General features: G+C 43.2%; 1 protein-coding gene and 1 long non-coding RNA gene across 4 annotated transcripts in view; one reads left to right on the forward strand and one right to left on the reverse strand.

Annotated features, from left to right (window-relative positions):
* The first annotated feature begins 638 nt into the window (after positions 1-638).
* Positions 639-25,713, forward strand: part of LOC143211847 (uncharacterized) — a 272,266-nt gene continuing 247,191 nt past the window's right edge. Inside the window, exons 1-2 of one of the 3 annotated variants that reach the window (XM_076429892.1) lie at positions 639-811; positions 10,103-10,228. In XM_076429892.1, the coding sequence (XP_076286007.1) occupies positions 10,104-10,228 (125 nt within the window). In that variant the 5' untranslated portion in view covers positions 639-811; position 10,103. Of the gene's footprint in view, positions 812-857; positions 1,184-1,304; positions 1,352-10,102; positions 10,229-25,713 lie in introns of those variants that run through there. The other 2 variants (XM_076429883.1, XM_076429884.1) reach the window with 2 other exon arrangements.
* On the reverse strand, positions 1,968-13,779 carry LOC143211860 (uncharacterized). Its single transcript, XR_013009555.1, has 3 exons — positions 12,062-13,779; positions 3,865-5,592; positions 1,968-3,810 (listed from the first exon to the last, which is right to left on the reverse strand). It is a non-coding gene; the product is annotated as an uncharacterized LOC143211860 (long non-coding RNA).

A 25,713-nucleotide genomic window follows, 5' to 3' on the forward strand; every position in this document is an offset into this window, starting at 1 on the left:
GAACAGTTACCGAATACGATCGCGGAGCGGCTTCGCTTGTCCGTCCGTTGTGAAACACGAGATTCGAGTCGCGTCGAGATAGAACGAGATAGAGGGGAGGGTAGGGTAAAAAGACGGATCAAAGAGAAAAGGACGAAAAGGAGAGAGAGAAAGAGAGAAGGGGGGAATCGGTGGGGCAGAGACGGGACAGAGAGGGACCGTAGCCATAGGGAGGAGAGAGCGAGAAAGTATCGAAGAAAGAAAGAGAAAGAGAAAGAGAGGAGAGCGAGCCGAGTCGTTCGGCTTGACTCGAGTCGAGTGCAGTGTACGGTGATGCCGCGAGGATGCCACCGTCGTCGGTCTTCTCGACACGATATAGGACGGCGCGACGGTATCCCGTGATCTGCCGGGGCCCCACGACTCTGTGCCACGGCGTTCCGCTGATAGTCGCGCGGTGCGGTGCAAGTGCAAGTGCAGGTGCAGCTGTGAAGTGGTGTCAGTTCGACGGCGTCCAGGAGATCCGCCGAGGGGGATATTGCGGGGTGTTCGGTGGCCGGCAATGCTGGCTCCGGGGTCCCGTGTGTCCGTTGACTCGCGAGGGACCGCTTCATCGTTGCCACCATCATTGTTGCTACCGTCGTCGTGTATGAGAATTTCGTCGAAAGACACGCGTCGCGTTACAGTCTCATCGATATACGAGAAGCTCGGTGGTGCCTGGGGTGCGCGTCGATCTGTGGATTTACGCGCAACGATTTCGAGATCGAGACTCTCGAGCGGTACCGAGACCGTGCAGCTTGGCTTCAGCATCTCGGCTGCAGAGAGAAAGCAACAGGTACGTGTAGTACGCGTTCCCGTATTCTCCGCGGTTGCACGTTGTGTGTAAGCGTTGCCTGTTCGTTCGTTCGTTCGTTCGCTCGCGCGCATGCTCTCGATCGCAGATCTCGCCGTGCTCAAGGCAATATACGGTGGTGCCTGCTTAGTGGTCCGGGACCTTATCGCGACCACTATGTATCCGGGCAGATGGAGCAGAATCGCATGGTTTGCTCGCTCCAGGTCTGAATGGGCTGCGAGATGGAGCGAGGAACGTGGACAGCTTATTTGGTTAGCTAAGTCCTAGACAGAGGACGACTACAATGCTGACTCGCTCGGTGCACGAAAACGGGACCGGAATTCCGAGAACCCAGCTCTTCGCAAGGAACGAGAGGTAGCTAATCGGTCGCACAAGATTTCCCACCTATGACTCACCCGCTAGTGGATCGACGCAGTCGCTGTAGGGCTCGCAGCACCTCCACCAAATTACCATTTCCATTAAGCTGCGGTCCGCATCTTGCCTGAATAAAATGCAACCAAGTTCGCGAGAAACTACTGTCAGGTTGGCAACTAGATTCGCTATCTTCTGTTTTGTTATGCTGAACATTTTGGCGGATTCGGGGTGTCATTCACTGGGGGTCGAAAATCCACTCCACCCAACTTGATCGTGTTCAGAAAAAAACATATAAATTCTTTTTGTCAGTTCTTGCGAACAGGGATTATTCTGTAGTAGGACAGAATAGGTTCCTTGTTCAAACTTGTCTTCCATCGCCGAAGATCCTCGGCTCGGCTCTCCACAGCCGATCTGCACCTCCTCCTGCGAGTCTCGTTACTTTTCTGCAGCTTACTCTGGCAATGAGATGACCATGCGAAATACTCGCGGGATTACGCGCTGAATACCCGAGCTTTTTCGCGGACTCAAGGTTGTAGAACGATCAGCCCTTGGAATAGAGTTGTTGCGGGTTCCGATGCTCGCTCCGAAGGGTGCGGAAAGGATAATCGGGTCTGGGCGAGTTCGGGTCGTTATAGCGACACACTTGGATTCCAATTAAGCCTTTACAGAAAATTTATGGCAGATAGTTCAGAACGTTAATGGAAAACCAATTTCGATGGTAGGTTCCGGGGTCTGTAGCTCTCACGGAGAAAATTTGTGTTCCTTCAGTTTTGGTCTCATTAACTTGGAATTCCTCAATAAATTCCCTTTTTTGTATGTTGAAAAACTTAAGTTTATTATTATGAAAATTATTAGCGGCCAGTGATGTATAACAATTTGTTAGTATAGGATTATGGCAAATGTTACTTACAATTAATAGTGCTTAACTTTAAAGGTAGAACAATATAATATAAAATCGGTTACTTACTTGTAGCTACGACTAACAGTGTTCCGACTGTTCCCAGGCGAACATATTGTTTGGAATTTACTTAATCCATTAGATTTTCAAATGGTTACTTTATATTTCCTTCATTATTCCGAGTTGGTCTAGATAAGAGATTACATTACTATTTTTCATTATTCAAACATTCTTTGATTAATGCTAGTCATATTTCCTGTATACATATTTCAGACACTAATCAAGGTCGAACGATTACGTCGATTACGAAGTATTTTATGCCCCTCCAAATCGATAAGCTTTACCCAGTTCCGCATAATTTCAAAGTTCTTCTTGTGAAATTGCCGTTTTCAAGAACAGTCACGATTGGAGATAACGGGCAGATAGCATCGTCGTTATACCGATATTCGATTGAAAGTGTTGTTTTTATAACATTATAATAACTCGAGGAACGATGCGCGCCACGTAAGGGGGCTAAGCCCCGTGGACCGGACTTTATGAAACGACGAGGATCACCTTTGATCGTCCCGCGACTTTCAACTGGTGGCCATTAACGAGGATTTACGTCCTCGTTTACCTGCCTCCTTCTTGCGTCCGTACTTCGGGAGTCAATCGAATTCGGTCGGATGTTTGTCCGGAGTTAATAACACCGTAAACCGATCTGCTGGGCATCATCGCGTTTCGTAACGACGCACAGTGCGTTGGAAAGCCCGTTTTCTAGACACAATTCCATTACTTGAAAATTATAGGCGGTACGAAAAAATATTTCAGATGAAAGTCGTTGAATATAGGAGAGACTACGCGATGATTGGGTATTTAGGAACACTTCTTCTTTCGATTTTCGTATGGACGAAAATTGTGAAAGCACCGTGCGACGCGCGACGTTACGATCAGAGTTCACGGGTTGCGACGACGACGCAACGGACAGGTTTTGCTTTGTTGGCGGATTAAGATTACGGATATTGTTATGCGCGCGGAACGCGGTAACTCAGCGAGTTCCAGGAGTCGGAACGGGACCACCTACTCTTTTCGGGGAATGTTAATTGGCCGTTTCACGAATTATAAAGCAACCGCGGGCCCGGGGAAGAGTCTCACCGGCCACTTGCTATCGCGTCCATTAACATACCTCCGGGTTCCCCTGGGCTGTCGTCGGCCCGTCGCTAGCGACGCGCAACACTAACGACGCAAAAAAGGATACTAATTACACCGCGAGCTGGTTCTTGCGCGTAGCCCACTTTCCTTATTTCCCCGTGTTTCGTTTCGGTCGGCCGTCGACCAGCAATTATGGCAACTTAGACTAATTATTGTCGTTTATTTGGCCCCGGCGATCCCGCCGATGGAAATTGCCGGCGTGTTTCGTTTCGCCGGTGCTTACCAGCCATGGTAAGGGAGAGGCATTCCCCATGAACGAGGCCGTGTAATATTATATACGGGATGATCGTAATCGTACGGACAGAATAAGTGAGTAAATTGGATTTGGCGAGCGCGGCTCCGAACACCGGGGACTTCTTCCGGCTGAAATACTCCACGCGGACCTGCGCGATATGCCTGCTTATGTTTGTTAACAGCGATCGTCCCGGACTCGTTACATTTTATCGCGGGGAATGCACTTCGCTTCAAACACGTTGTGAAATTACATACCGCGAGTATGATTCCTATTACTTTACCGAGCCGTCCTCGGGTCCACCGCCTGGAAAAGAAGTCGTTTACATTTTGTTTTTCCTTGGTAGCAATGCGAACTTACTCCGAACGATACCATAACGAACGGCTTTCATCGATGGAATCAGACGGTAACTCATTGGCTGGTAGTCGTCCATGTATGAGTGACCGAATTATTTCTACATACATAAAAACCATTATTGTACCCACGGAGTTGGTTATCAACATGTTCTAAACTAGTTTTATGTGGTAGTAACGATTTCTTTCCTGCCACCTTTACTCAATTATATCAGACAATTTACTTCAGGAATGAAATTTCTGTCTTTATGGGATTGTTTGTTAAAAAGTGCCAAACTATTTTAACACTAAACCTACCGAACCTTAAAAGTAAGTGGTACACATGTTCCCTTATAAAAATTACAAGATCGATTTTATTTAGACTTTGTGCCGCTTCTATTGTAATACTTGCTCTATTAAAGATATCTACTTATACAATAATTTCTTATGAAATCATTTTTATTATTCCAATAAATGTAAAATAAAAAATCTGGAACGGCGCGGCGCACAGTGAGAACTTTCGACCAAACTCGATTCAAAATCAAAGAACATTCGATAGAAATGAGGTAGAGCGATGATATTTTTTTTAAATTAAAGCTGAAACTTGGCAGAATATGGGAAAATAGGGAGATTATAGTACGAACGTTTTTTAACTTTGAGAAAATTCGTTAAATTTTCACAATTTCAAGAAAGTGTGATTTCTTCGTTACGACGCGCGGAAAAATGTCTTTTTTAACATGGTATACATATGTATATTATTTCCCGTAGATCTTTTCACGCCGATTTCAAATCTGGTCTCAAAAGTCTACGACCTCAGGATTTTGCAAGAAATCGATTTTTGTGAACAGAACTAATGTAATCATTTTTTCGTTGAAATGATTTGATAACCCACTAGTTTGTGAAGGTATATTGTATTCTCATATATAAAACACAATAAAATTAAACATAATGAAGTATTTGAACGTTTATTTGATGTATATCACTTGACGAACGATCACCCGAAGTTAAAGAATTCGTTGATGAGAAGTAAGTTAAAAAGACTAAATACTTACCTTACTTCCTGTGTAAATGAAAATATAATCATGGAAAATAGATATCTAATTCACAAAAACCGATTTCTTGCGATCCTGAGATCGGCGTGAAAAGATCTACGGGAAATGATATATAGCATGTTAAAAACACATGTTCTTGAAATTGTGAAAGTTTAACGAATTTTCTCAAGGGTAAAAAACGTTCGTACCATAATCTCCCTATTTTCCCATATTCTGTCAAGTTTCAGCTTTAATTTTTAAAAGATTTCATCGCTCTACCTCATTTGTATCGAAAGTTCTTTGATTTTGAATCGAGTTTGGTCGAAAGTTCCCACTGTGTGGCGGTGGTAGGTTCAGTGTTAAAGTTGCGGCAGATAGAGTGTTAAAAAGCTGCACCACAAGGGTTGATTCGCGACGACGCGCGACGCCGAGTGCAGTGCGGAAGGAAATCGCCTCGCTGAAAGAGCGACACAGGTAACCTCGCGGTTAGTCAGACCAGGGGAGCATGATCGCTGTTGTCCGGTTCCCGGGCATCGAAATTCGGCGTGCATGCGAATTTCTCCGGTCCGAGGAGGTGGATCGTGTGAGCTACCGTCGCTCAAGAAGGAATCTGTGCTAAAAGCTGCATTCCAGGCTGCGAGATAAGGTTCCAAGGGTGCTGACATAATATCTGCCGCAAGATCCGTTCGTTTCGCACGATAACAGAGCACAGTGTGTGCTGGAATCTGAAAAAGCGGGGCGAAATTAATGTCTGTGTTAATTATACATTACTAATTACAAATAGAATGGAGGTCTTGTATTACTTAATTGCTAGAATGAGAAATTGTCTTTACAAAACTACCCTTATAGGAGATACTTTAATCTACGAAATTAAAACTGCTAATTAATCTCAACAATTAATGTCTTATGGACGTACCCTCGGAAGTAAACACTTGGAGAGTGTATGTTACCGTCAGTCACAAAATTTATCGATTGCGAGTTTGGCGAATTTTAAATGAATAGTATTATACAATTACAAGAAGATGTACATAATTTGAAGAAAACTTAGCACTGAAATTGTTGCTACCGGAATACCGAACATTATTTTATGGGAATAGTGTTTTAGTAGGAACAGATCAATGCCGATGGGATGATTTGAATAGTGGGTAAAAATATAAAAATTCATTCTTAACTGGCATGAAAATATTCGCTAAGATAAAGACCTAGTTTGAACAAATTTTATAAAAGCGGCCTACTGTGCGAGAATCGCGCGAGAAGACTCGCAGGGAGGAACAACAGAGACCTGGGAATGTCGATTCACGGTGGTATGTCGGTCATCGTGGTAACAAGGTTATTGTGCACGATACACCGCGGTAATTAGAAACTCTTGGAACGCTGGAGGCGCGCACAGCGTTAAAGGGTGCCACCGATAAGGTGTCACATATACGAGACTCGTAAAGAAAATCACTCGCGAGATCTTGCACGCCGATAAAACAGGAGAAATTTCTGGATACACAGCTGCATGTTAGAGGCTGAACGTTCGCATGAACGGTCTAATTCGACGCGTACCATAGAACGAGGATCGGCTCGCGTAGTCTCGCCCTAACTGGACCTCCATCTCGCTGCTTGCATTATAATAAGTCGCTTGGATGTTCTGGAATACGTCGTTATGTTAGCTCCGATGGCAATGATCGTAGGCTACGACGTTTTATAGGTGAAGAGTTTTTGTATTTATTGTTACGGAACACTCTGTGTTTGCACGAACATGTTAGCTCTTCTCACGAGTATATGCGAATTTCGTATTTTTGAGAGATACAGTGCAAAAATGTAATCTCTCTCCCTCTCTCTCTCTCTCTCTCTCTTGCTCTCATTGACATAAATTGTCTGGAGAAATTACTGAAACCAAGCTTTACTTATTATAAATGTTACTAAACTGAAGAGAGCGTTGTCGTCGTCTTCCGGTTCCGACTAATTGTAAGTGTGAGGAAAGGTTAAGAGTGCTGTACAACGCGAAATCCGTGTGTATGAAAGATGTTTATGGTGTGATGGTAATATTATTAATTTATGTATATACATGTATTACTTCTCTAGACATTATACGTGTTATTTGGCGTCCCAAATATTCCCAAGAACTAAGAGTTTCTTTGATCGTTACACCATTATTAGCGCAACAGTCTTTGATGAAGACAAGCAGCTTGTTTTTAATCACTTACCGAAGAACCAATAAAATTACAGCAAGAGAGAGATCATCGTTGTGTCTAGAGCCATTGCCAATCAGTTAAATGGAGTTTATTGCCGAATATTTTCGAGGGAAGTGGAAGGGGGCGAAGTGTTTTTACGTCCTTCAGTATGTCGCACAGCGCTGGCGCGTGACGGTCGCAAGACCATGAACGGCCTTGTAGTTCCTGTCACGGTGTTTCATAAAAGATCCTAGGCTACGGGATCTACGTAACAACGTGGCGGTCAAACGCTCGTTCACCTCTCGATCCTCCATTCTTTTCCATCTTGTGCCTTCTTATTCTTGTACGCCCACGGCGCGGCGCGTGACTATGATCGAGTTCGGTGATCGCTCATCGAACTTCCAACTTTCTCCGCGGCGCTGTGGCGGTCCGATTCTAGTTCGAATCTCGCTTTCGATTAATTCCGCAATCGTTGGGCAATTTTCAATTTCGCTTTTATGGACCGTGACCGGTCGGGTCCCGAAGAGAAAAAACAGAGCCGATCGACGCGTTTCGTTAAACGGCCGGATAACTTATCGCCCTGGTTCCACGACGCGTTTTGTTGCTCGGTTTTCGCGGGCACAGCTGCGCCATTATTTTTGATCGCATCTCTCGAAGGGGAAATATTTATAATGCCGTCGCCGGTGCCGCGCCTCGGCCCCACGAAGACGAGCAAAACGAGTCCTGTGACGTCTTTCAATGGGCAAGGATACGCGCGAGAGACGTATGACGGACCGTTTTCTCGTTGGTTCACTTCTTCTTTCCCGCTTCGTCCACTCTCCGTCGGCCTTTCGAATATTTTCATTGTGATAAAATTTCACGGAACGTGTAATTACCTGGCGTCGGTTAATCGACGCCGATCGAGATCTCGCGGGACACCGCTTACCCGTTAATTACCGGCTTCCCATTATTGATTCGAGAAGGGTGTAATCGCTCGTGTTCCAACCTATTAGATGGCGCCTTTAATTAATTATTTTCGCGGCGCACCTTGTTGTTGCCCGGTAACGGGAAGAGGCGGATGGGAAAACGTGCGGGACAGGTGCGAGACGAGGAGGATCGGTTCCTGAATTTGACCAAGATTGATGACTACGGGATCGCGTAACATTTTTCCCCCGTGATGCTTCGCGAAACGGGAGAACGCCGCGGGAGCAACACACACACACACGCGCCCTTCTCTCTCTCTCTCTCCTCTCTCTCTCTCTCTCTCTCTCTCTCTCTCTCTCTCTCTCTCTCTCTCTCTCTCTCTCTCTCTCTCTCTCTCTCTCTCTCTCTCTCTCTCCCTCTCTCTCTCTCTCTCTTCCTCTCTGTACACGTTAATTTCAGCCGCCGCCGTAATAAACGAATCATTTGTCTGATTTAATAACGCCCCGGTGGGCCCGACCACGCGGGAATGTTAATTTACGATAATTATTGTAGTTTATGGTAATCGCCGGTATTATCTTGGCCCTATACTCGTTAAATTAAAGATCACGAGAGCGACGCCATTTACATAAACCCGGGTAAACCCGAAGCGACAACTGCTCATTACGAATCATTTTCGGTGATCGGACTTGGACTACACGTGGAAAATGACCGAGAGTTTCCGGCTGGAACATCTGGCCAATGCAGTGATTTTTTGTATATGACGTCGCTGGGATTATTCAATGAGGTTCTTGTTGTTGATCGAGTTGTTGATGCAGACTTATTGAGCTTCGACCCTGGAATCTCTATTTTATATATTGGGTATGGGAATAAGTTTCCGCCCCTTTTTGTTGAAGAGAAGCGTATAAACAATTCCCATAGCGTGAAAACGTTTTCCAACAGTAGATCGATCGACGTAATTCGTCGTAATCGACGTAATCGAAGTAATTCAATTGACAGTTCTGCAAGTGTTTGACGTGGATTTCCACCAAGTAATGCTGGGAAATCTGTATGTTCGAATTTTTTGGCACACCATCACAATCTTTGCCGTTACGTCGAAATCATGGTTTTGATGGAGCATCGTCCCCGTAAATATATATTATAATAAATATATTGAAATATATATAACACCTTTCTTTAAAACAAAATAATGCAACATGACTTCCCGCAAATGCTGCTAACTTGGAACAAAAGTCTACATTTTTCACGCGAAAAATTGACTGCTGTTCACGCTCGAAACAATTGCCACTAACTGCATTTTGAAGCGTAGACACAGGCCTTTCAAAAACATGTACTACGTTCCATCAAATACGTGATCGTTACTTAAGTACAACGACATCTCCAAAAGGGCGGAAACTTATTCCCATACCTAATAATTTCTGTTTTAACTCGTATAAATTTAAAAAATGCAATGAGACGGTTTAAAACATTTAGAAAGTGGGAATCTATTTCGCTTAGTTGCAAATAGTTCGCACTGCAATATTAACACTAATTTTTTGGTGAGCAGATATGAATTTTTATTGTGATATTTAAACTTTCTTCTTCTTGGCTCCATTAACCTTTTCTAGTTTATTTTTCAATGCCTCGATTATCCTCGATTCAGTTTCCTTCGATTGGCTGACGATTTGCCTTTACCTTATCAATGACGGTAATGATACTGACGAGTGAATAGACTAGAATGATTCATTGTAGCCACCAGCGTCATCATCGGTAATATCATAACGGAAGAGAAAGATGCTAATGCGATTATAATGAGGGAATACTGATATTCTCTTCCACAGAGGCTCGATTCACGGCGAAATCGATATTTTTAGCAGAAACCCGATTAATTACACCGGCGCTGATTTATGTCCCCGCACAGCAGCGTTTCTGATGCTACGTTATACATTGTGCAAAAATTAACCGGATTTACGAGTTCGACGTGTTTCCAGTTCCCGCGGTAATTCAAAGATCCGATATCTCGAGCGGTTCGTAATTAATTGAACAAGATGTTCTCGGTATCGATATTCTCTCCGGGTCTGTTTCTTTCGGAGCAACATTGTGTACTATGTTGTCTGTAAACCGGGTACATTGCTGCTCGTGTCTGCTCGACACTTTAGCGACCGTCGTCTACATTTCGATCTACCTGTTGTTACAGAATGCTGTCACCCGGTCAAGACGGCCAGCCTAACAGTTACTCGCATGGTAATGTTGTCCTTCAAGGTGCACCCTGCGGCCAGTGTCGAGATTTATGTCCGGCCGGATACGTGCCCCACTTTTGGAGGTGAGTAGTCAGATTGTACTTTGCATGCGTCGAGCGCGTTAACCTTTTCGCTTCGAAGGGCACATACAGGGTGCTCCGAAATTCATCAAACATACCGCATCGGTGTCACTCTTCACCAAGCGTGTTGCAAAACCGATCATTTTGAGACGAATATACAATGGGTGTAGAAAGTATTCGTACACTGATAAATTTCAAACAAAACTGTGAAATTGTTTGTTTGTTTATTAACTATTTTTTCTGGAAACAATGAATGTGTACATATTCTGAGAAGTCTATAGAATAGATACTATGCAAAAAAAAGTTAATTTCTTGATTAAATTGCGAATGTAATAAGGAAAAACAAAAAATCGACTGAAATACACCAACAAAAAGTATTCGTACAGTTTCTAACTTTTTACAATTTGAGAAAGAAATATTTGGTTGGATAGCCTTTGGTCTTTACAATCGCTGCATTTCTTCTCGGCATTGAATTTACTAAATTTGAGGTCACGTGTTGTGGGATCTTGTGCCAACTCTTCCTTCAGTGCATTTTGTAAGCTCTCTTTTGAAGAAATTTCATGTTTTCTGGTCTGTCGTTCTAAATAATCCCACAGGTGTTCTATGTATAACATTGATATCGGGAGATTGTGGCGGAGTTTTCAGATACGCCGCGTGCGTTATGTAGTACCTATCCACATTCTGGTATTATACGCAGTATGCTTGGGATCATTATCGTGCATGAAAACGAAATCATCTTTAATATTCATTTTCTCTGCACTAAGATCAAGATTGCGTTTCAAAATGTCAATATAGACCCTGTGGTTCATTATTCCATCAATAAATTCTAATGAGCCAACACCAGCTGCACTCGTGCAGCCCCAAACAAGTACTGAACCTCCACCGTGTTTGACTGTAGGTTTTAAGTTTTGTGGTTTCAATTCTGTATTTTTTTTTCTCCAAACGGTACAGCGTCCATCAGACCCAAAAATGTTGAACTTACTTTCATCTGTGAAGATTACTTTATTCCAGTACTCCACTGGTGTAGTTACATTATTATTTGCGAATTCCAGTCTTTTTTTTCTATTCGTTTCACTTACGAACAATTTTTTATGGGCCACCCGTCCGTGATATCCTGAATTTCGTATAAAACTGCGCACAGTACTATATATAGCAGATACATCAATGTTTAAATTATTTTTAATGTGTTCAACTATTTTTATTGCACTTATTCTTGGATTTGTCTTTACCATTCTAATAATAACTCTACCAGTGTATTCATTGATTTTTCGCGGACGTCCACTTCTTGATTTATTTTGTAGTCTTTTTCGTAGCCCATACCTGTCAATTAAACTTTGTATAGTAGATCGAGGTCTACTAACAATACGCGAAATTTCTGCTAAACTTTATTACATTGATTGTTCAAGTTAATAATAATTTTACTTTCTTCTATCGTTGTTTCCGTACGTTTCCGTCCCATTTTTCAAATGCTAAAATAAAAAAAAACAAAAAAATGTTTTGTTTGAAATTTATCAGTGTACGAATACTTTCGACACTCACTGTAATGATCTACCCGTGAAGGTCATTCAAGGTTATTCAAGGTCATTTAGTCAACCAAAATTTATGGATTATTTAAAACCTTTCAGTATTTAACATGTTTGCACAAATTCTCCCATTATAAAACTATAAATTACTATATTAGCGAGTAAAGAATGGACATTTAGAGAAGTTTTGTAATATTTTTTAGAGGAGCATTAACAAATTGTGAAAGAAATACAGTAAATGGGTACCTGGCTGACTACGCAAGGGTTAAAGGCCTTACATTCTCGTATATTGACAAACTGCAATATTACATACGTTTGATATTGTTGATGTACATTGAGTTTCCTGTTAGCGTTGAACGATCCGGTTCAATGAAGCGGATGGCAGGGTTCGAGCGTGCATCGGATATAATTAGTTGATGTAATGGCCGAGTCCGTAAGTGTATACAAGGTGTCTCATTTTGTTGAGTGATCAGCGTTATCCCTCGGGCGACGTAATATGCGATGAAAGCGAAGTCAACGTTGCTGATTCCGAAATGGCACTCGGGCGTTTTGCCACGGCGGCGCGCAGCGAACCGGAGAGTTATCATTAGGCGGCGAATGCGATGCCGGTCTCGGGACGATCACCAGGGAAATTACTGACGGATCGCCGCGCCGGCGTAAATACTTCGGTAATACCGGCTAAACGAACCCGGTCACGATGCACGCGATCCTTCTTTGATTCCCTCCGACCGGCCAGGGATAGCTGATGCTCTCTCGCCGGAAAGGAAAAGTAAATGGCACGAACCGGCGCGGAGCGGCAGTGGCCGAGTGAAATCCGGCGAGTACGTGCCGCGAACGGAGAAAAAGGGAGCGCAAAAACGCACGGTGCTCGAAACGGAAAATTATCTCGGGACAGCATCCAGAGAAGTATCAGGGATCCAAGATCCACCGGGGTTGGTCACGATCGAGCGATCGATAAAACGAGGACGACGCGGCGCCACGGTGGGCGAGAAACCGATCTTTTTGGACAAAAATCTGCCGACTGCTCAGTTTTTCATCGATTCAATTGGAATTTTTTTTTTAAATGTTCGTGAAGGACTATACTTTGATGGCGTGCTGCGCGAAAATCGTTAACTGACACAAGCAATCAAGAATCCTTATCTACAAAACCCAATAACTCCGATACTTCATCCGCCCATACCACAAATTTGCATGTCCCAGCTGAGTTGCCGACACTTCTTAACCCTAAACACTAAACCGCAAAATTTTAAACTGTAAATCTGGCCCTGAGAATTACCAATTGAATAGAATTACATTCGGCACTTATGAGACTCACCATTAATTTATTGATCCAACAGCAGCGTTTCGCTTCTTGAGAAGGTACTTCCTTGTGCTTGCTATCCTTTATTCTTAGAGAGCTTATAAGTGGATCGGATGATAATAACATATGCCGTATAATATCTATGTATATTTGTCTTTTTGCGGCAACACATTCGGGAGTTTTCAGCTCGTGATTTCCTCAAGACTTTATTATTTGCCTCTTGTGGCTCTTCTGAATACAAACCAGTTCAAATGTAGCAATTACTTCACTTCCATGTTGCAGTACCTTATGAACTGATGGAGGTAATTTATACCATGGATAAATTTTAATGCACAATTTAGCCGTCTCCGAACAATATTCTTTGAATTTCACAGAATCAGCTTTCTTGTCACATGTAATTACCTGAAGAATGTTATGCAATCTTGTGATAATAACCGCGTTTAATCCAGTCACTGTAGCAACTGATTCGGCTTTTTTAAAGAAAGTTCGGGCCACGTTCCCAGTATTTGATGTACCAGCTCCCTGTTTGACAACATCAACTGTGATTGATAGCTCTTTCAAAGAATTTCGCACTTTTTTCTTCCTTGCCGCCTTTAACTTTTTTTCCTCTATGGTTCTCGCAGATCCTTTTTCGAAATCTAAGTTGTATGAAACATGCAGAAGGTATTCCATGAAACGGATCCAACAGTCTAAAGCCGAGAGCCCGTATTTATAATATTCTTCATTACATGGCAGACTGTTAACGTGTTCCAAATCATTAACCAACTGGGACCCGACTGAGCATATATTACTTTTTAGTTATTGGACTTTGTAGATAAGGATTCTTGATTTCTTGTGACAGTTAACGATTTTCGCGCAGCACGTCATCAAGGTATAGTCCTTCACGAACATTTTAAAAAAACTTCCAATTGAATCGATGAAAAACTCTCTTTAAGTTGTCGGCAGATTTTTGTCCAGAAATATCCGTTTTTCGCCCACTGTGCGGCGCGGCGCCACGGTGGATTGCACTCGGGACAACCCGAACTGAATTCAAATTTTGAAGTTTCGGTAACAGATTCTTGAATTTTAAAGTTACATTCTAATAATAATTATAAGGGTAGTATTTTAAAGGGTGGTTTTCTCACCCTAACAAAAAAATAATACCAGAATCTGCGACTATTTATATAGTAAAAAATCATTAAGTAATATATGTAAAAATTGAACTGTTTTATTCGACATAAACTATTAAAATGTAACAAATCTTCATTGTATTATCTCCCGGTTTTACCCGGAAAAAATCCAATTATTTATACATTTAGAAACGGTATTTGAAACGACGCGGTTCAGAACTTTTCTGGAGAATGATAGTCGCAGTAAAAACGAATGGAAAGAGAACGATAAAACTCGCTCGAGGATGGATGAGAGTGAGTTGCAGCTCGTGTCGAGGAAAAGTTTGTTTGTTTGCGAAATGCAATGTACATAAACGTGTTGCTCATGTATATGGACTCGAGCGGAGCTGTGACTATTTCGAATGGAACGCCGTATAACTAACCTCGTCTTTGCTGGAGACCGATTTACGATGTCGATGCACGCGCGGTATCCATAGAGACGGAGCACGACTAACTGGTTTCCATGATCGATTATTTATCAATTACTTATGACTCCGCTTTTTCCTCGGTTCGTCCACTGCCTGTGACATCGATGCTATTCTTGCGCTTCTTTTTTCCTCGCTGGCAGCACTTCAGCTGTGAAATGCTCCGTCTTCGCTTTCACCGTAATTCCCTCTTGCACCGTTACCGTCAATTACAGGGCCGAGTAATTCTTACTTTGGGTAACTGTACACCACTTTTTCGTGTATAACGGCGTGGCTCTCCTTCGGCCTCTGTGTCACTTTGATCAATTTTTTGGTAGTTCTTCGTGATCTCAGAATGTAATAAATTAAAACAGCTTTTTAGCGTGTTGAAATGTTTCTTAACAAATTGTAGGCAGAAGATGCTGAACAGTTCTATTTTTGATAACAATTCCAAAACATATTGGGTCTGGGAAAAAGTTCGTGGCGTTTTTCAGTAAAATTCAACTGGTTTTCTTATAGTGTGAAAATGAATTTATTTAAACCAAATATGCTCCATTATTATCGACGATGTTTCGCCATTTTTCGGGTAGAGCCATGCTGCCAACGGTGAATAACTTCTGTGGTTTCTGGTTGATAAACTGAATCCAGTGGTTTTCACAAGCTTCTTTTGAAAGCAGCTTAATTCCATTGAGAGAGTTCTGCAGAGATCGAAACAAATGATAGTCAGAGGGTGCTATGTCTGGACTATACGGTGGATGCAACAGAAGTTCCCAACCAAGCTCTCTTAATTTTTGACGGGTCGCCAAAGATGTCGATCCATTAAATTTTTCAATGTTAACACATTACCGACCGGTGATTATTGTATAATTTTGAAAAATCTATGTTACATGGATAAACACTTTTTAATGGAACCTTCAATAGAAACAGCAATTGTCATTGTGAACTAACAAGTCACCATCAATAACGTCATCTAGTAGTTTCATTTAAGATTGTAATGTAAGAGAAAATTTCTATGGTTTCTTTTGGTACAGCAGAATTATTGGAAAGTCTATTAATAGGCTTCCGGTAGGTAAAGTGTTAACTCATGAGGCACCCAAACATCGAGCTGTTTTTTGTATCCAGCCTTCTTTAAACGGTTTAGAACTGTTTTGTGGTCGATGTTTAGTTCCTTACCGATATCACGATTGCTATTGTGCCGACCTTGCTCAACTGCTAGCATGATTTCATCGACTTTTTCAGTGACTGGTCGATCAGACAGAGGTGTATCTTTGACATCAAAATTTCCAGAACGAAATCGAGCGAACCATTTCCGCGCAGCAGATTTTGATAAAGCACCTTCACCGTACACAGCACAAATTTTTTCACAAGCCTGCGCAGCGTTCTTCCCTTTGTCGTCATAATATTGCAAAATACAGCGGAATTTTTCATTACTTTTTTCCATTGTCAAACGCAAACAACTTTCCAACCACTGCACCAATTTCGATGTTTATACACTCACAGTAACGCTCGAAGTGTCACCTTCCCAACGAGCGTTTAATGGCATCGCTGCGATCTGTGTTTCCTGAGTTATCTGCAATTGATGCCATGTGTGTATCGGGAAAAACGCCACGAACTTTTTCCCAGACCCAATATTTAATTAGCACTCAATCAACTAATTTCATACTGAATTAAGTGGACTTTATGAAATGTACTTTGAAAATGCAATAATTCAATATTGCATTCCACATAAGGATACTTATCGTAGTGCTTAAACATATTTGCAATAAAACTAAAAAGTTGAATTTCTTAAATGGGAAGGCAAGTACTGATAGGTACAACTTCAAGTTCGGAAAATGGCGGCGATGGAGGATCAGCAGTAAATTCTATCGAACATCTAAATATTCTTGGCAATAGCCGGAGACCGTGAAAGCTACCAGGTGCCGGTCGAACGGACGAAACATCGATAAATTGAATAATAAAACGTGGCGAACCGAGGACGATTGGAACCGCAGCCGCAGGAATACGGCGCGGCGCGGAGGCTGCGGAACCGCCATTATTTTCCCATCAGCATAATAATCTCGTCCCTGGCGAAAATTTCCTTGGTCTCCTCTGGCGAGAGTCCTTCGAGCGATGCCGCGCCGCGCCGTGGCCACGGCCGTAGCCGGAGCCGGAGGAAGAGCTAAGTAAATACTTCACGGAGCATCAACGATTATCCCCGTTGCTCCCTAGCGAATTCCGTGGTAGACCTTGAGACGGGCTCCCTTCGATCCCCGGGCTGGTTCTCCGGGGAAGCGCGAAACGCTTTCGAATCGGAGGAACGTCTGGTGGCCCGGTGGTATAGTAATTGCCGGCCGATTTCCCGTGGGCAGCCCCCTTGCCGCGAGAAATCGGCCGGGCCGGCCGGGCCAGGGGAACCCGAGGAGGAAGCAGAGGCGGACGAAGAAGGAGGGAGAGAGGAAGAGAGGAGAGGCGATGAAGAAGGCGAAACCGGAGGAAGACGGAGAAACGCGGAGAAGCGTGGCCGTGGTTCCGAGCCAGTCGGCCAGCTCGCAGGAGATCGAAAGAGGGCAAAACGAAGGTTTCTCGGCTTCGGGTCGTAGGGTCGACTCGTCGGTCTCACGCGAGCCCTGCGTGCAACGAGACCGGCGATGGGCCGTTCCAAGACGAATCGGCTGGCAACCGAGCTAACCCGATGAGAAAGAACGAGATGGGCAACAGTACTTCCCCGGCCCCAAAGATGAGAGAAGGGGCAGACGTATGTTGGCCTGTAATTAACATACCGAACCCCCTTCCCTCCTCGCGCAAAGTTGGTCCGCACCGCACCGCACCGCACCGCACCGCACCGGTTTCGGTTCGGCTTCGGTTCGCAGGTTCACCAGAGGAGATGCAGTTCGTTATTCCCGCGAAACCCGCGCCGCTTTGTTCTCTGTCAGCGTCAGCGTGTCCCAGTGCCACCTACTTCTGCAGGGAGTCCATTTTGTTTGGGGGTTCGAGTCGAGGGGGTGTCAGGAGACCAGATCCCCGTGGGAGTTCGCCGCGCGTGCCGAGACACTCCACTGAACCGACTGTCAGCGCTATTCTCGCCCGCTGCTCCTGATACGTTCCGAACCGAGTAAGTAGATTAACCTGGCGACGGTGGTCGAGTCAGACAACAGGCCACGATGATTGTCACGACGAATCGGCCGGATCATCGAAACATTTGGTCACGTTTTGCCCAAAAACGAACGTTCTCGTATCGATATCTACGGTCTTGCACAGGCCTCTGAAATCCTCCTGATATCCTCCTGATATCCTCCACTGATTGCACATCGAATTTATTAACAACGACCTAACTCAAACTTAATAGTACCATCATGAGATTATTACAAGTCAGCTAGAACCGTTCAGCATACAACAAATAACGTAAAAGTACCGGTATAAATATAGGTGAAATATATATATACATATACGTTTTACCGTTTTCCGCGCGTTTCTCTTCCTGGCAATTTTCGAGTTTTCCATTTTCTCGAGCATGGGAAGCTCGTATCTTTAACACGTTCGCCCCCACGAGGCTCCGTATCGTTGTTTTAATCCTCGCGATCGATAAACACACAGCAATCAGTGTTCGTGTATCTTGAAAGTACAAGTTCTAATTTGAAGAGCGTGTACCGAATAAAATATCGCGCGCCCGATGGAAGGAACGAACGCAGGAAACGAACGATACGACCGAACGGCGAGGAGGATCGTGTTAGTAGACTCACGAATTAAATTCATCGGGGATCGATCCTACGATCCGATACGTTCAGGTTCATAATTACGGGAAAAGAGCGATTGCCTCGTACCCCGTATGGCTTCATCTACTTTTTTCTCCGGGCGTATACTTTAATGTCGGGGATTATTACCGCTAATAGATTGTGGTGGATTCATATTTTTCACGTCGGCAACGATCGGGAACGATCTCTTCGGATTCCAGAGCCTGATTGGTCCGAACTCGAGCCCTTCTAGTTTTTACGTCTGCAACGGAAATAACCATAAGCGCGCAACGAGGATACTTAACAAGGCGTGCGCGCCCTTATGATTTAGCGGTGTGCGCACGGTACGAGATCGTTAAACGTTAATTAAATCGATGGTCTAATAAATTAGAAACGCCGTGGGTACACACCGTCGGTCGTATCGATTAGATCCTCGAAACGGGAATAGAAAGTTCAGCTGGTATATCTGGGCTGCGGATCTTCATTGTGGGCTTCGTGCGCGCATTCTCCGCCCGGATCTACGTTGAATCGGGCTCGCGGTTAAATTGGCTGCGTGTTTCCCGATCGCGAAATCATTTCTGACTACTTCGCCTTCGCAGAAACACCTGCTCGCGCCCCGGTAAGAACGGAGACTTGTTTTTTCAACTTTCGCGCAAGTTGCCGGCCAGCGTGCCGCAAGAAGATATATATTCCTGTCGTCGCTTAATGAAGAGGAAACTGCTTCTTTGGAAAGCCGGGAATCCGCCGGACTCGAAGCCCGAAGCTCATTCTGGCCGGTTGTAAATCGATTGCGAGCACGCCGAAGACTTCAAACGGCGAATAGACGTCGATCGAGATGGGGGTTCGGTATTCAATTTCATATCTTGGATAATATTATAACTCATTCGTATCTTCAACGATAGATTCAGAGATATTCGAAGCTAGAGAAATGGGTTGCGCCGTCTGCAGAACTGTGGCAAGACCATCATGGCCGTCGTTAACGACCCTCAAATATGGTCGCGACGGGGTTCCAATTGATTTCCTCTGGCACGCAAGAACGCGCCGGAAAACAATGACCAAAGTCGATCATCACGTCCCGGGTTCACTTCAGCAATATTCCCTAACGCGGAGGAAACTGAATGGGAAAAAGAGTAATTTCCCGGCTTATCACTTCGAGCTCCTATTCAAGACGCCAGCAGATCTTCCCAATTTGTCTAGAAGATCTCATCGAGAGAACCGGTCTTTGGAGGTGCACTCGCTGCGGGTCGTTCGTTTATCAGCGCTATCTGCAGCTTCGTCGATCTTCGAAGAGAACCGCCTTATCGTATTGATTACGTTCACTGTGAATGACGATCGATACTCACAGGCTACTACGGTGTCACGATTAATCGCAGCGCGCGGTGAATTAGCGGATGAATTTGATAAGGGATTAATTTAATAGGAGAATAATTAACTCGTCGCTAACTGTCCGAGACCGCCATTCACCCCGTGGGTTCAATGGAAAAACGTCCGTTCGAATATTCGCGAGAACTATATATAAATTTTCAATTTTATTTTTGCAATTTGCGTCCTTATCCGAGGTGAAGCGTAAGAGTCTCATCCGTACTGAGCTAAGGACTGGTCGAGTCTGCCAGTCGACTGTCACGGGAATAAATGGAGCGAGAGAAAAACTTGTATCGCCGTGAAAACCACGAGAGGAGAGCTGAAAAGTCGCCAGCGGTCGTCTCGCGCAGGACGAAGGCTCCGAGGAAAGCCTAAAAGCGTTTTAATCCTTTGATCCCGATCGACTTTGATTGATGCTCGCCTGCTGGAACCTGGCTGGCCTTTATCAAGTCTTTCACACCGCCGATACGCATTTTTCAAACTCGGATCATTGATTGTGCCCGGGGATGGAAACGCTAAAACTCTTGTGCTTCTTTGGTCAGATTAAGCTTTGGAGGGCCGGCCAGTTTCCGTTGGAAGCTCGAATGTGCTTTATTAAAAATATACTCTGCACATTTTCAACCGTTCAACGTATAATTATTGGTTAATTACTTGCATCCTGGGTTGCCAAGCTCTGGAACTGTTCTTTCGGTTGGTCTTTGTCGAGGTCAAAGGGAATCGTTCCGCATAAAAGTTGGAGTTTTATCGGCAAAGTCACGCGGAAGGGACACGTACTTAGGTAGACTCGGTTCCGAGGAAGGTAATCGGAGTCCGTGTCAGCAAGACGCAATTAACGCTGTCCCCGGTCTCCACCGGCTACCTCACCTGACCCCGAATACTATCCGTGACCCGAAATAGTCTCGCGTGAGCCAACGGGCGCCCCGTTAACGCCATCGGGAACGGTACACCGAGTGTAGCCGTTGCGAAATCACCGGGTCCCATTGTTTCCGGTGAAGACGTTTCAGCACTTCATACGCGGACGTGACCGTGATTAACATCATTTGCACCGACCCTCCCCAGTAGGGGAACTCGTTAGAGAATCGTTAAGGTAGTTACAGTGTCGGAACACTGGGGATGGACAGGTGGTTCCTAGCGGGGAGGTGATTCTTTAGTGTAACATACTACCTGTTCGTGTTAACGCATCGACGCCACGTCGGCCGTACAAGGGTGACGTAATTCTTCAGCCATATTCGGCACTGGACCGGAACCGTCAGAATGGCGGATTTTTTCTTTTACAATTCGTGAAGTGATAGAAATATATTCTTTAGTTTTAGTATACTTTTTTATTCAAGCATTAGCATAGTTCTTTATTCAAATCTGAATAAGTCCAATCCTTTTATTATTACTAGACTGCGGATCTTTATGCAAAATAAAAATTTTCTTCGACACGTACAAGATGCAGGAACCATATAAAAATGTCTTCCTATCTTTAACAATTGTAATAAATTAAAAACAACATTTTTGTCCTAAATGCATAAACTCCGCAGTCTAATGATTAGGGATGGGATCAAGTAGCTAGCAAACAGGTTCGAACTTTGATCGGGTTCGAATTCTCTATAAGTACTTCGAAAAATAGAAATAGTGTTCCTAAGTATACTCGAACTTATGCCAGAGAGTTTCGAACCTTTTGCAAGTATTTTGGTAAACGGAAATAACACTTGCAAGTATATTCGGATCTTGGTCGAACAGATCCGAAACTTTTATGAATATCGTACCGGAAATTCTCGGATTTTTCTAATCATTATATTTATTACATTTAAAATCAATTATGTTGTCCTCTAATGCATAGTTTAATTCAACATGTATAACTATAATTTCATAATCTATCGGAAATATTATTCTTAAATAATTACGAATTTAATAAAGGAAGAGCTTGAAATCTACTATGCAGTTCTGATTTTCAAGATTCGAGTACTACTTGTGAAAGATTCGATTCCTTTTAACATCGAAGTACTTATAAGTATCTTTGAAATGAATACTCTTTTCAAATATAATCATTGAAACATAATAATAATAATAGTTTTGCTTTATTTCAGCCTTACAGCTAAGAAATGTGACTTGGTTTACAATAACCTATCTGTACAAAACTATCTTATTTCACACATTCGGTCCATACCTTCTCTCATTCATTTTTATCTCACACATTCCTACCCTATCCTACTCTTTTAGTATCCTAATTATCACTAACCCACTTAATTCATTACTTATTGCTTTCCTCCCCGTTCCCTGACTTTTGCATTTTTGGTTTGTTATTCTCTTTGGTTTATTTATGCTCTCTTTTCTCTTTTTTCCCCTCAACTTCTCGAACCACTCTTCAACCTTTCTATCTTTTTCCCGCTCACTACATCCTCGAGCTTGATCATTTCCCCCATTATCCTGCAATCCCTTGTCAAATGCTCTAGGTTTCCATACTTGTCCCCACATAGATCGCATATTCTTGCCTCCTCCCCCAGCCAGTATCTGTTCCAATTCTCTGAATTTCCGCATCTTACCTGCGCTATGAGCTTATGACTGTCCCCTCTACCCTCCTTGCTCAGATAATCTGGTAACATTCCTATTCTTATGTGTTTGTATCTTTCATTGTGTTTGGACTGCTCTATCCTCGTATACTGTTCTTGCAGTTGTATTTCTCTGTCTCTACCCTTAACATCTCAGTTATCTCCCTCTCTTGCCTTCTCATCTCTTCCACCCCTGCTTGACTTCAACCGTTTCTCTTTAGATATTCCTCCCTTTCTTTTCCGCTTTCGCCCTGCACAATACCAGATTCCTTTTCCTTCAGACATTCGTTGACTATCTTTCTCCCGACGTTTTTTCTTACTCCTTCTGTGTACTTCCAGGTCCTCATTCCAGTCTCTATTCTGAGTATTGCTCTTTTCGTTTCTTCCAGCGCCAAATATCCTGGGGTACGTACGTCCAGACCTAGTGTCCACTTCAGATATTTCAGCTGTATCCTTTCCGCTACCGCTCTTTCCTTGAAGCCTCATAGTTCCACCCCGTATAGTAGTACCCCCCATACCAACCTGTCGAACAAAAACATTCTCATTCCAAAATCGTTCTTGAATTTTCTTTCACCGATTCCCCATACTTGAGCTGGGACTACATTCGCTCTCTCTTTATCCTTTCCTTTATATGTCCTGCTATCTTTCCGTTGCTTTCAAACTTTATTCCTAAATACACGAATTCTTTGACTTCCTCCACTGCTTCTCCCTTCCACTCCCAATCAGCTTTTTTCACTTTTCCTCTCCCCCTTTTAAAAATCATTATCTTTGACTTCACCGCGTTTAACGTCAATTCCTTTCTGTTCAGGTACCTTTCCAGTTTCTTTATCATACACTTCAGGTCTTCTTCCTTACTTGCCACTCATTGAAACATTATTGCTTTTAAGTAGTAATCGAAACCCATGAAATGGAACTTGGTTATTGAAATTGACTCGGATCCGTGAGTACATATTGAACTTGATCCCGTCCCTAGTTAGTGTATAATGGAATATTTGGGCCTACCAAAGTAGATGAGAGGGCGTCCTCTCTCTCGAGGATCTATTGAAAAGGTATAAGTGTATAAAATCACAGTGACATCTCACTATTCACGGACCATTTTCATCGTCTCGTAAAATAGACATGGACCCGCAGGATCCCCCATATAATCCAGCACACAGTCGAAGTAGTATAATAGACGAACAGGTAAAGGGGACTGAAACGTGTAATCCTCGAGAACCAGTTCCGCTTATCGCGCGGTGTACAGTTACTATGATATCGTCGTACCCGCACAAGTTATCGCAGTATGTACTCGATTCCTCTATCAATTCCGGCCAAATCGTGGCGATTAAACCAGAAGGATACTTTGCATAACAGCTTGGAGTCCACAATAACTTACCTATCCCAAGTAAAATGCTTCGATACAGCCTATAACATGAAATAGTTCCAAGCTGACACAGGCACTACCATTTCTGCAGAATGTTAATAACGAAATGCTGTGCTCTTGTTAACGAGTACCTTTATTTGCAAGGTACAACTTCGCAAATAGCTCTGATTGGCCCGTATTTTTTGTTAATAACTAGACTGCGGATTTTATGCATTTATAACAAAAATGGGCTCGTGCAATTTAAAGCAGTGGACGAATTACGAAGATTTAAGGACATCAGTGTATTAATCTCAGCTTAATAAGACAATTAAAAGAAAAAAGAATTTTCTATTTGGCTTCTGTGTCTTGCAATCAATGCAAACATTTTTTATTTTGCATAAAGATCCTCAGTCTATTAATAACTCTTGAACGAAGCCGCGGAGAACATTTTCGCAAAGGAAAATGTTATTTCAAATGACCTTGGGAATCACTCTCTTCAAGGAAATACACTTTTTTTTGGACACCCTGTAATATGGTTCGTTAGTAAAGACATCGGAACGAGTTTACGTGAAGTTTAAAATGATTTCGCGAAAATCGATAAACTCGTGTTTCCCTGGCCAGTGAATTTCGCACTTAACTCACGTATCGCCGAGGGGAAGGTTACACGTCTGGGCCCGAGGTCCGATGAGATACGATTCATACCTAATGAAAGGGAAAAACGAGGAGTCCGTGGGCCCGAATCGTCGAGCTCGATCGCGCCAGCTTTATCTGCCATTCTCGGTTTTAATTTCACCGGCTATCGTCGCGGTTCTCGGAACCCGCAAATTACCTTTGACGGAGAAACTCTCGCGGCAACGCGATGCGACGGACGAAGCCAGGGAAAAAAGAGAAGAAGGAACGAGGACACTGTCGTCGTTCCGAGTTCGTCAAAATGAAGGCCTTTCTATCTCCGCTCGTGTGTTCTTGTTGCGACGTTTTTCGTGTCCCCTTCCTATCGGGTATCCTCGCCGCGTTATCGCCGGCGAATCTGCACAGCATTTTTATCGGGCTCTCGAACGTTTTACTTTAGGAGATTATAGTGATTCCGATGTTGGTCCTCCGTGTTATGTTTATTGGAGAGCTGATTACCATGGGGATTGAGAAAAAAGGGTGTATCGACCGGGCAAGATTAAAAGTTCGTGAAAGCAGATGCCGTTCGAGAAACGAGGAGACCGGGAAGAGGCTTTAATGAATCCGAAGGCATTCGCGGACTCTTCGCGGAGGTAATGATGCGTTTGCTTCGGTAATGGATGGTTGAGTGGCCGACAAATAATTGCGGACTGTTGACACGATTTTTTCAAACGGCTTAGGATATTTGGATCAACTGTTATGCTTAATACGCTTCTCAACAGTAATTGCACTAGACATTCTTCGCTGATATCCATTCTGTTTCGTTTCTCGCTTTAATTCGACCGATTCAGCTTCATTCTTAGTCTTATATTTTAAATATTTTTCCTGCAGTGTTGTTGAAATTATGCAAATGTTTCCACAGGAAATTGTTTTACAAACTTCGTTATTCAAACGTACAATAAAAATTGTACGATGTGTGACCAAAATGATTCAAGCACATCTTCAATGAAAATTCTACGATGTTTGGATAAAACGATTCCAGAACATACTATTAGGTTGGCAACTATATTCGCGACCATTTGTTTCGTAATTCTTTTATTGCATCATTATAACCTCATTCAGCGTCAGCGTCCATTCCTTTTGAACTGTGTATCATTAGAAAGCTCTGAATTTTGCGATTAATCTATATACATATATAAAAAGACAGTCCTGACTCACTCACTCACTCACTGATCAACGCCCAGGCTAAACTCTTGGATCTAGAAAGCTGAAATTTTTCACAGAGGTTTCCTTTATGATCTATACAAGGGATAAGAAAGTATATTTCGAAATTCAACCCCCAAGGCGCTGTGAAAAGAGGTTGCAACGTTTGTATGAGGAATATTTTGTTTGTGGTTGGATTTACTTCACACTTGGATTTAATGCTCTTTGATATAATTAATCAAACACCTGTTTCGGCATTTTAAAAAATTCAACCTCTGAGGGGGTGAAAAGTGGTTGCAACGTTTGTATGAGGAATATTTTATTTGTGGTCGGATTTGCTTGAAACTTGG

The sequence above is a fragment of the Lasioglossum baleicum genome, chromosome 9 (assembly GCF_051020765.1).
Source record: "Lasioglossum baleicum chromosome 9, iyLasBale1, whole genome shotgun sequence".
NCBI lineage: Eukaryota > Metazoa > Arthropoda > Insecta > Hymenoptera > Halictidae > Lasioglossum > Lasioglossum baleicum.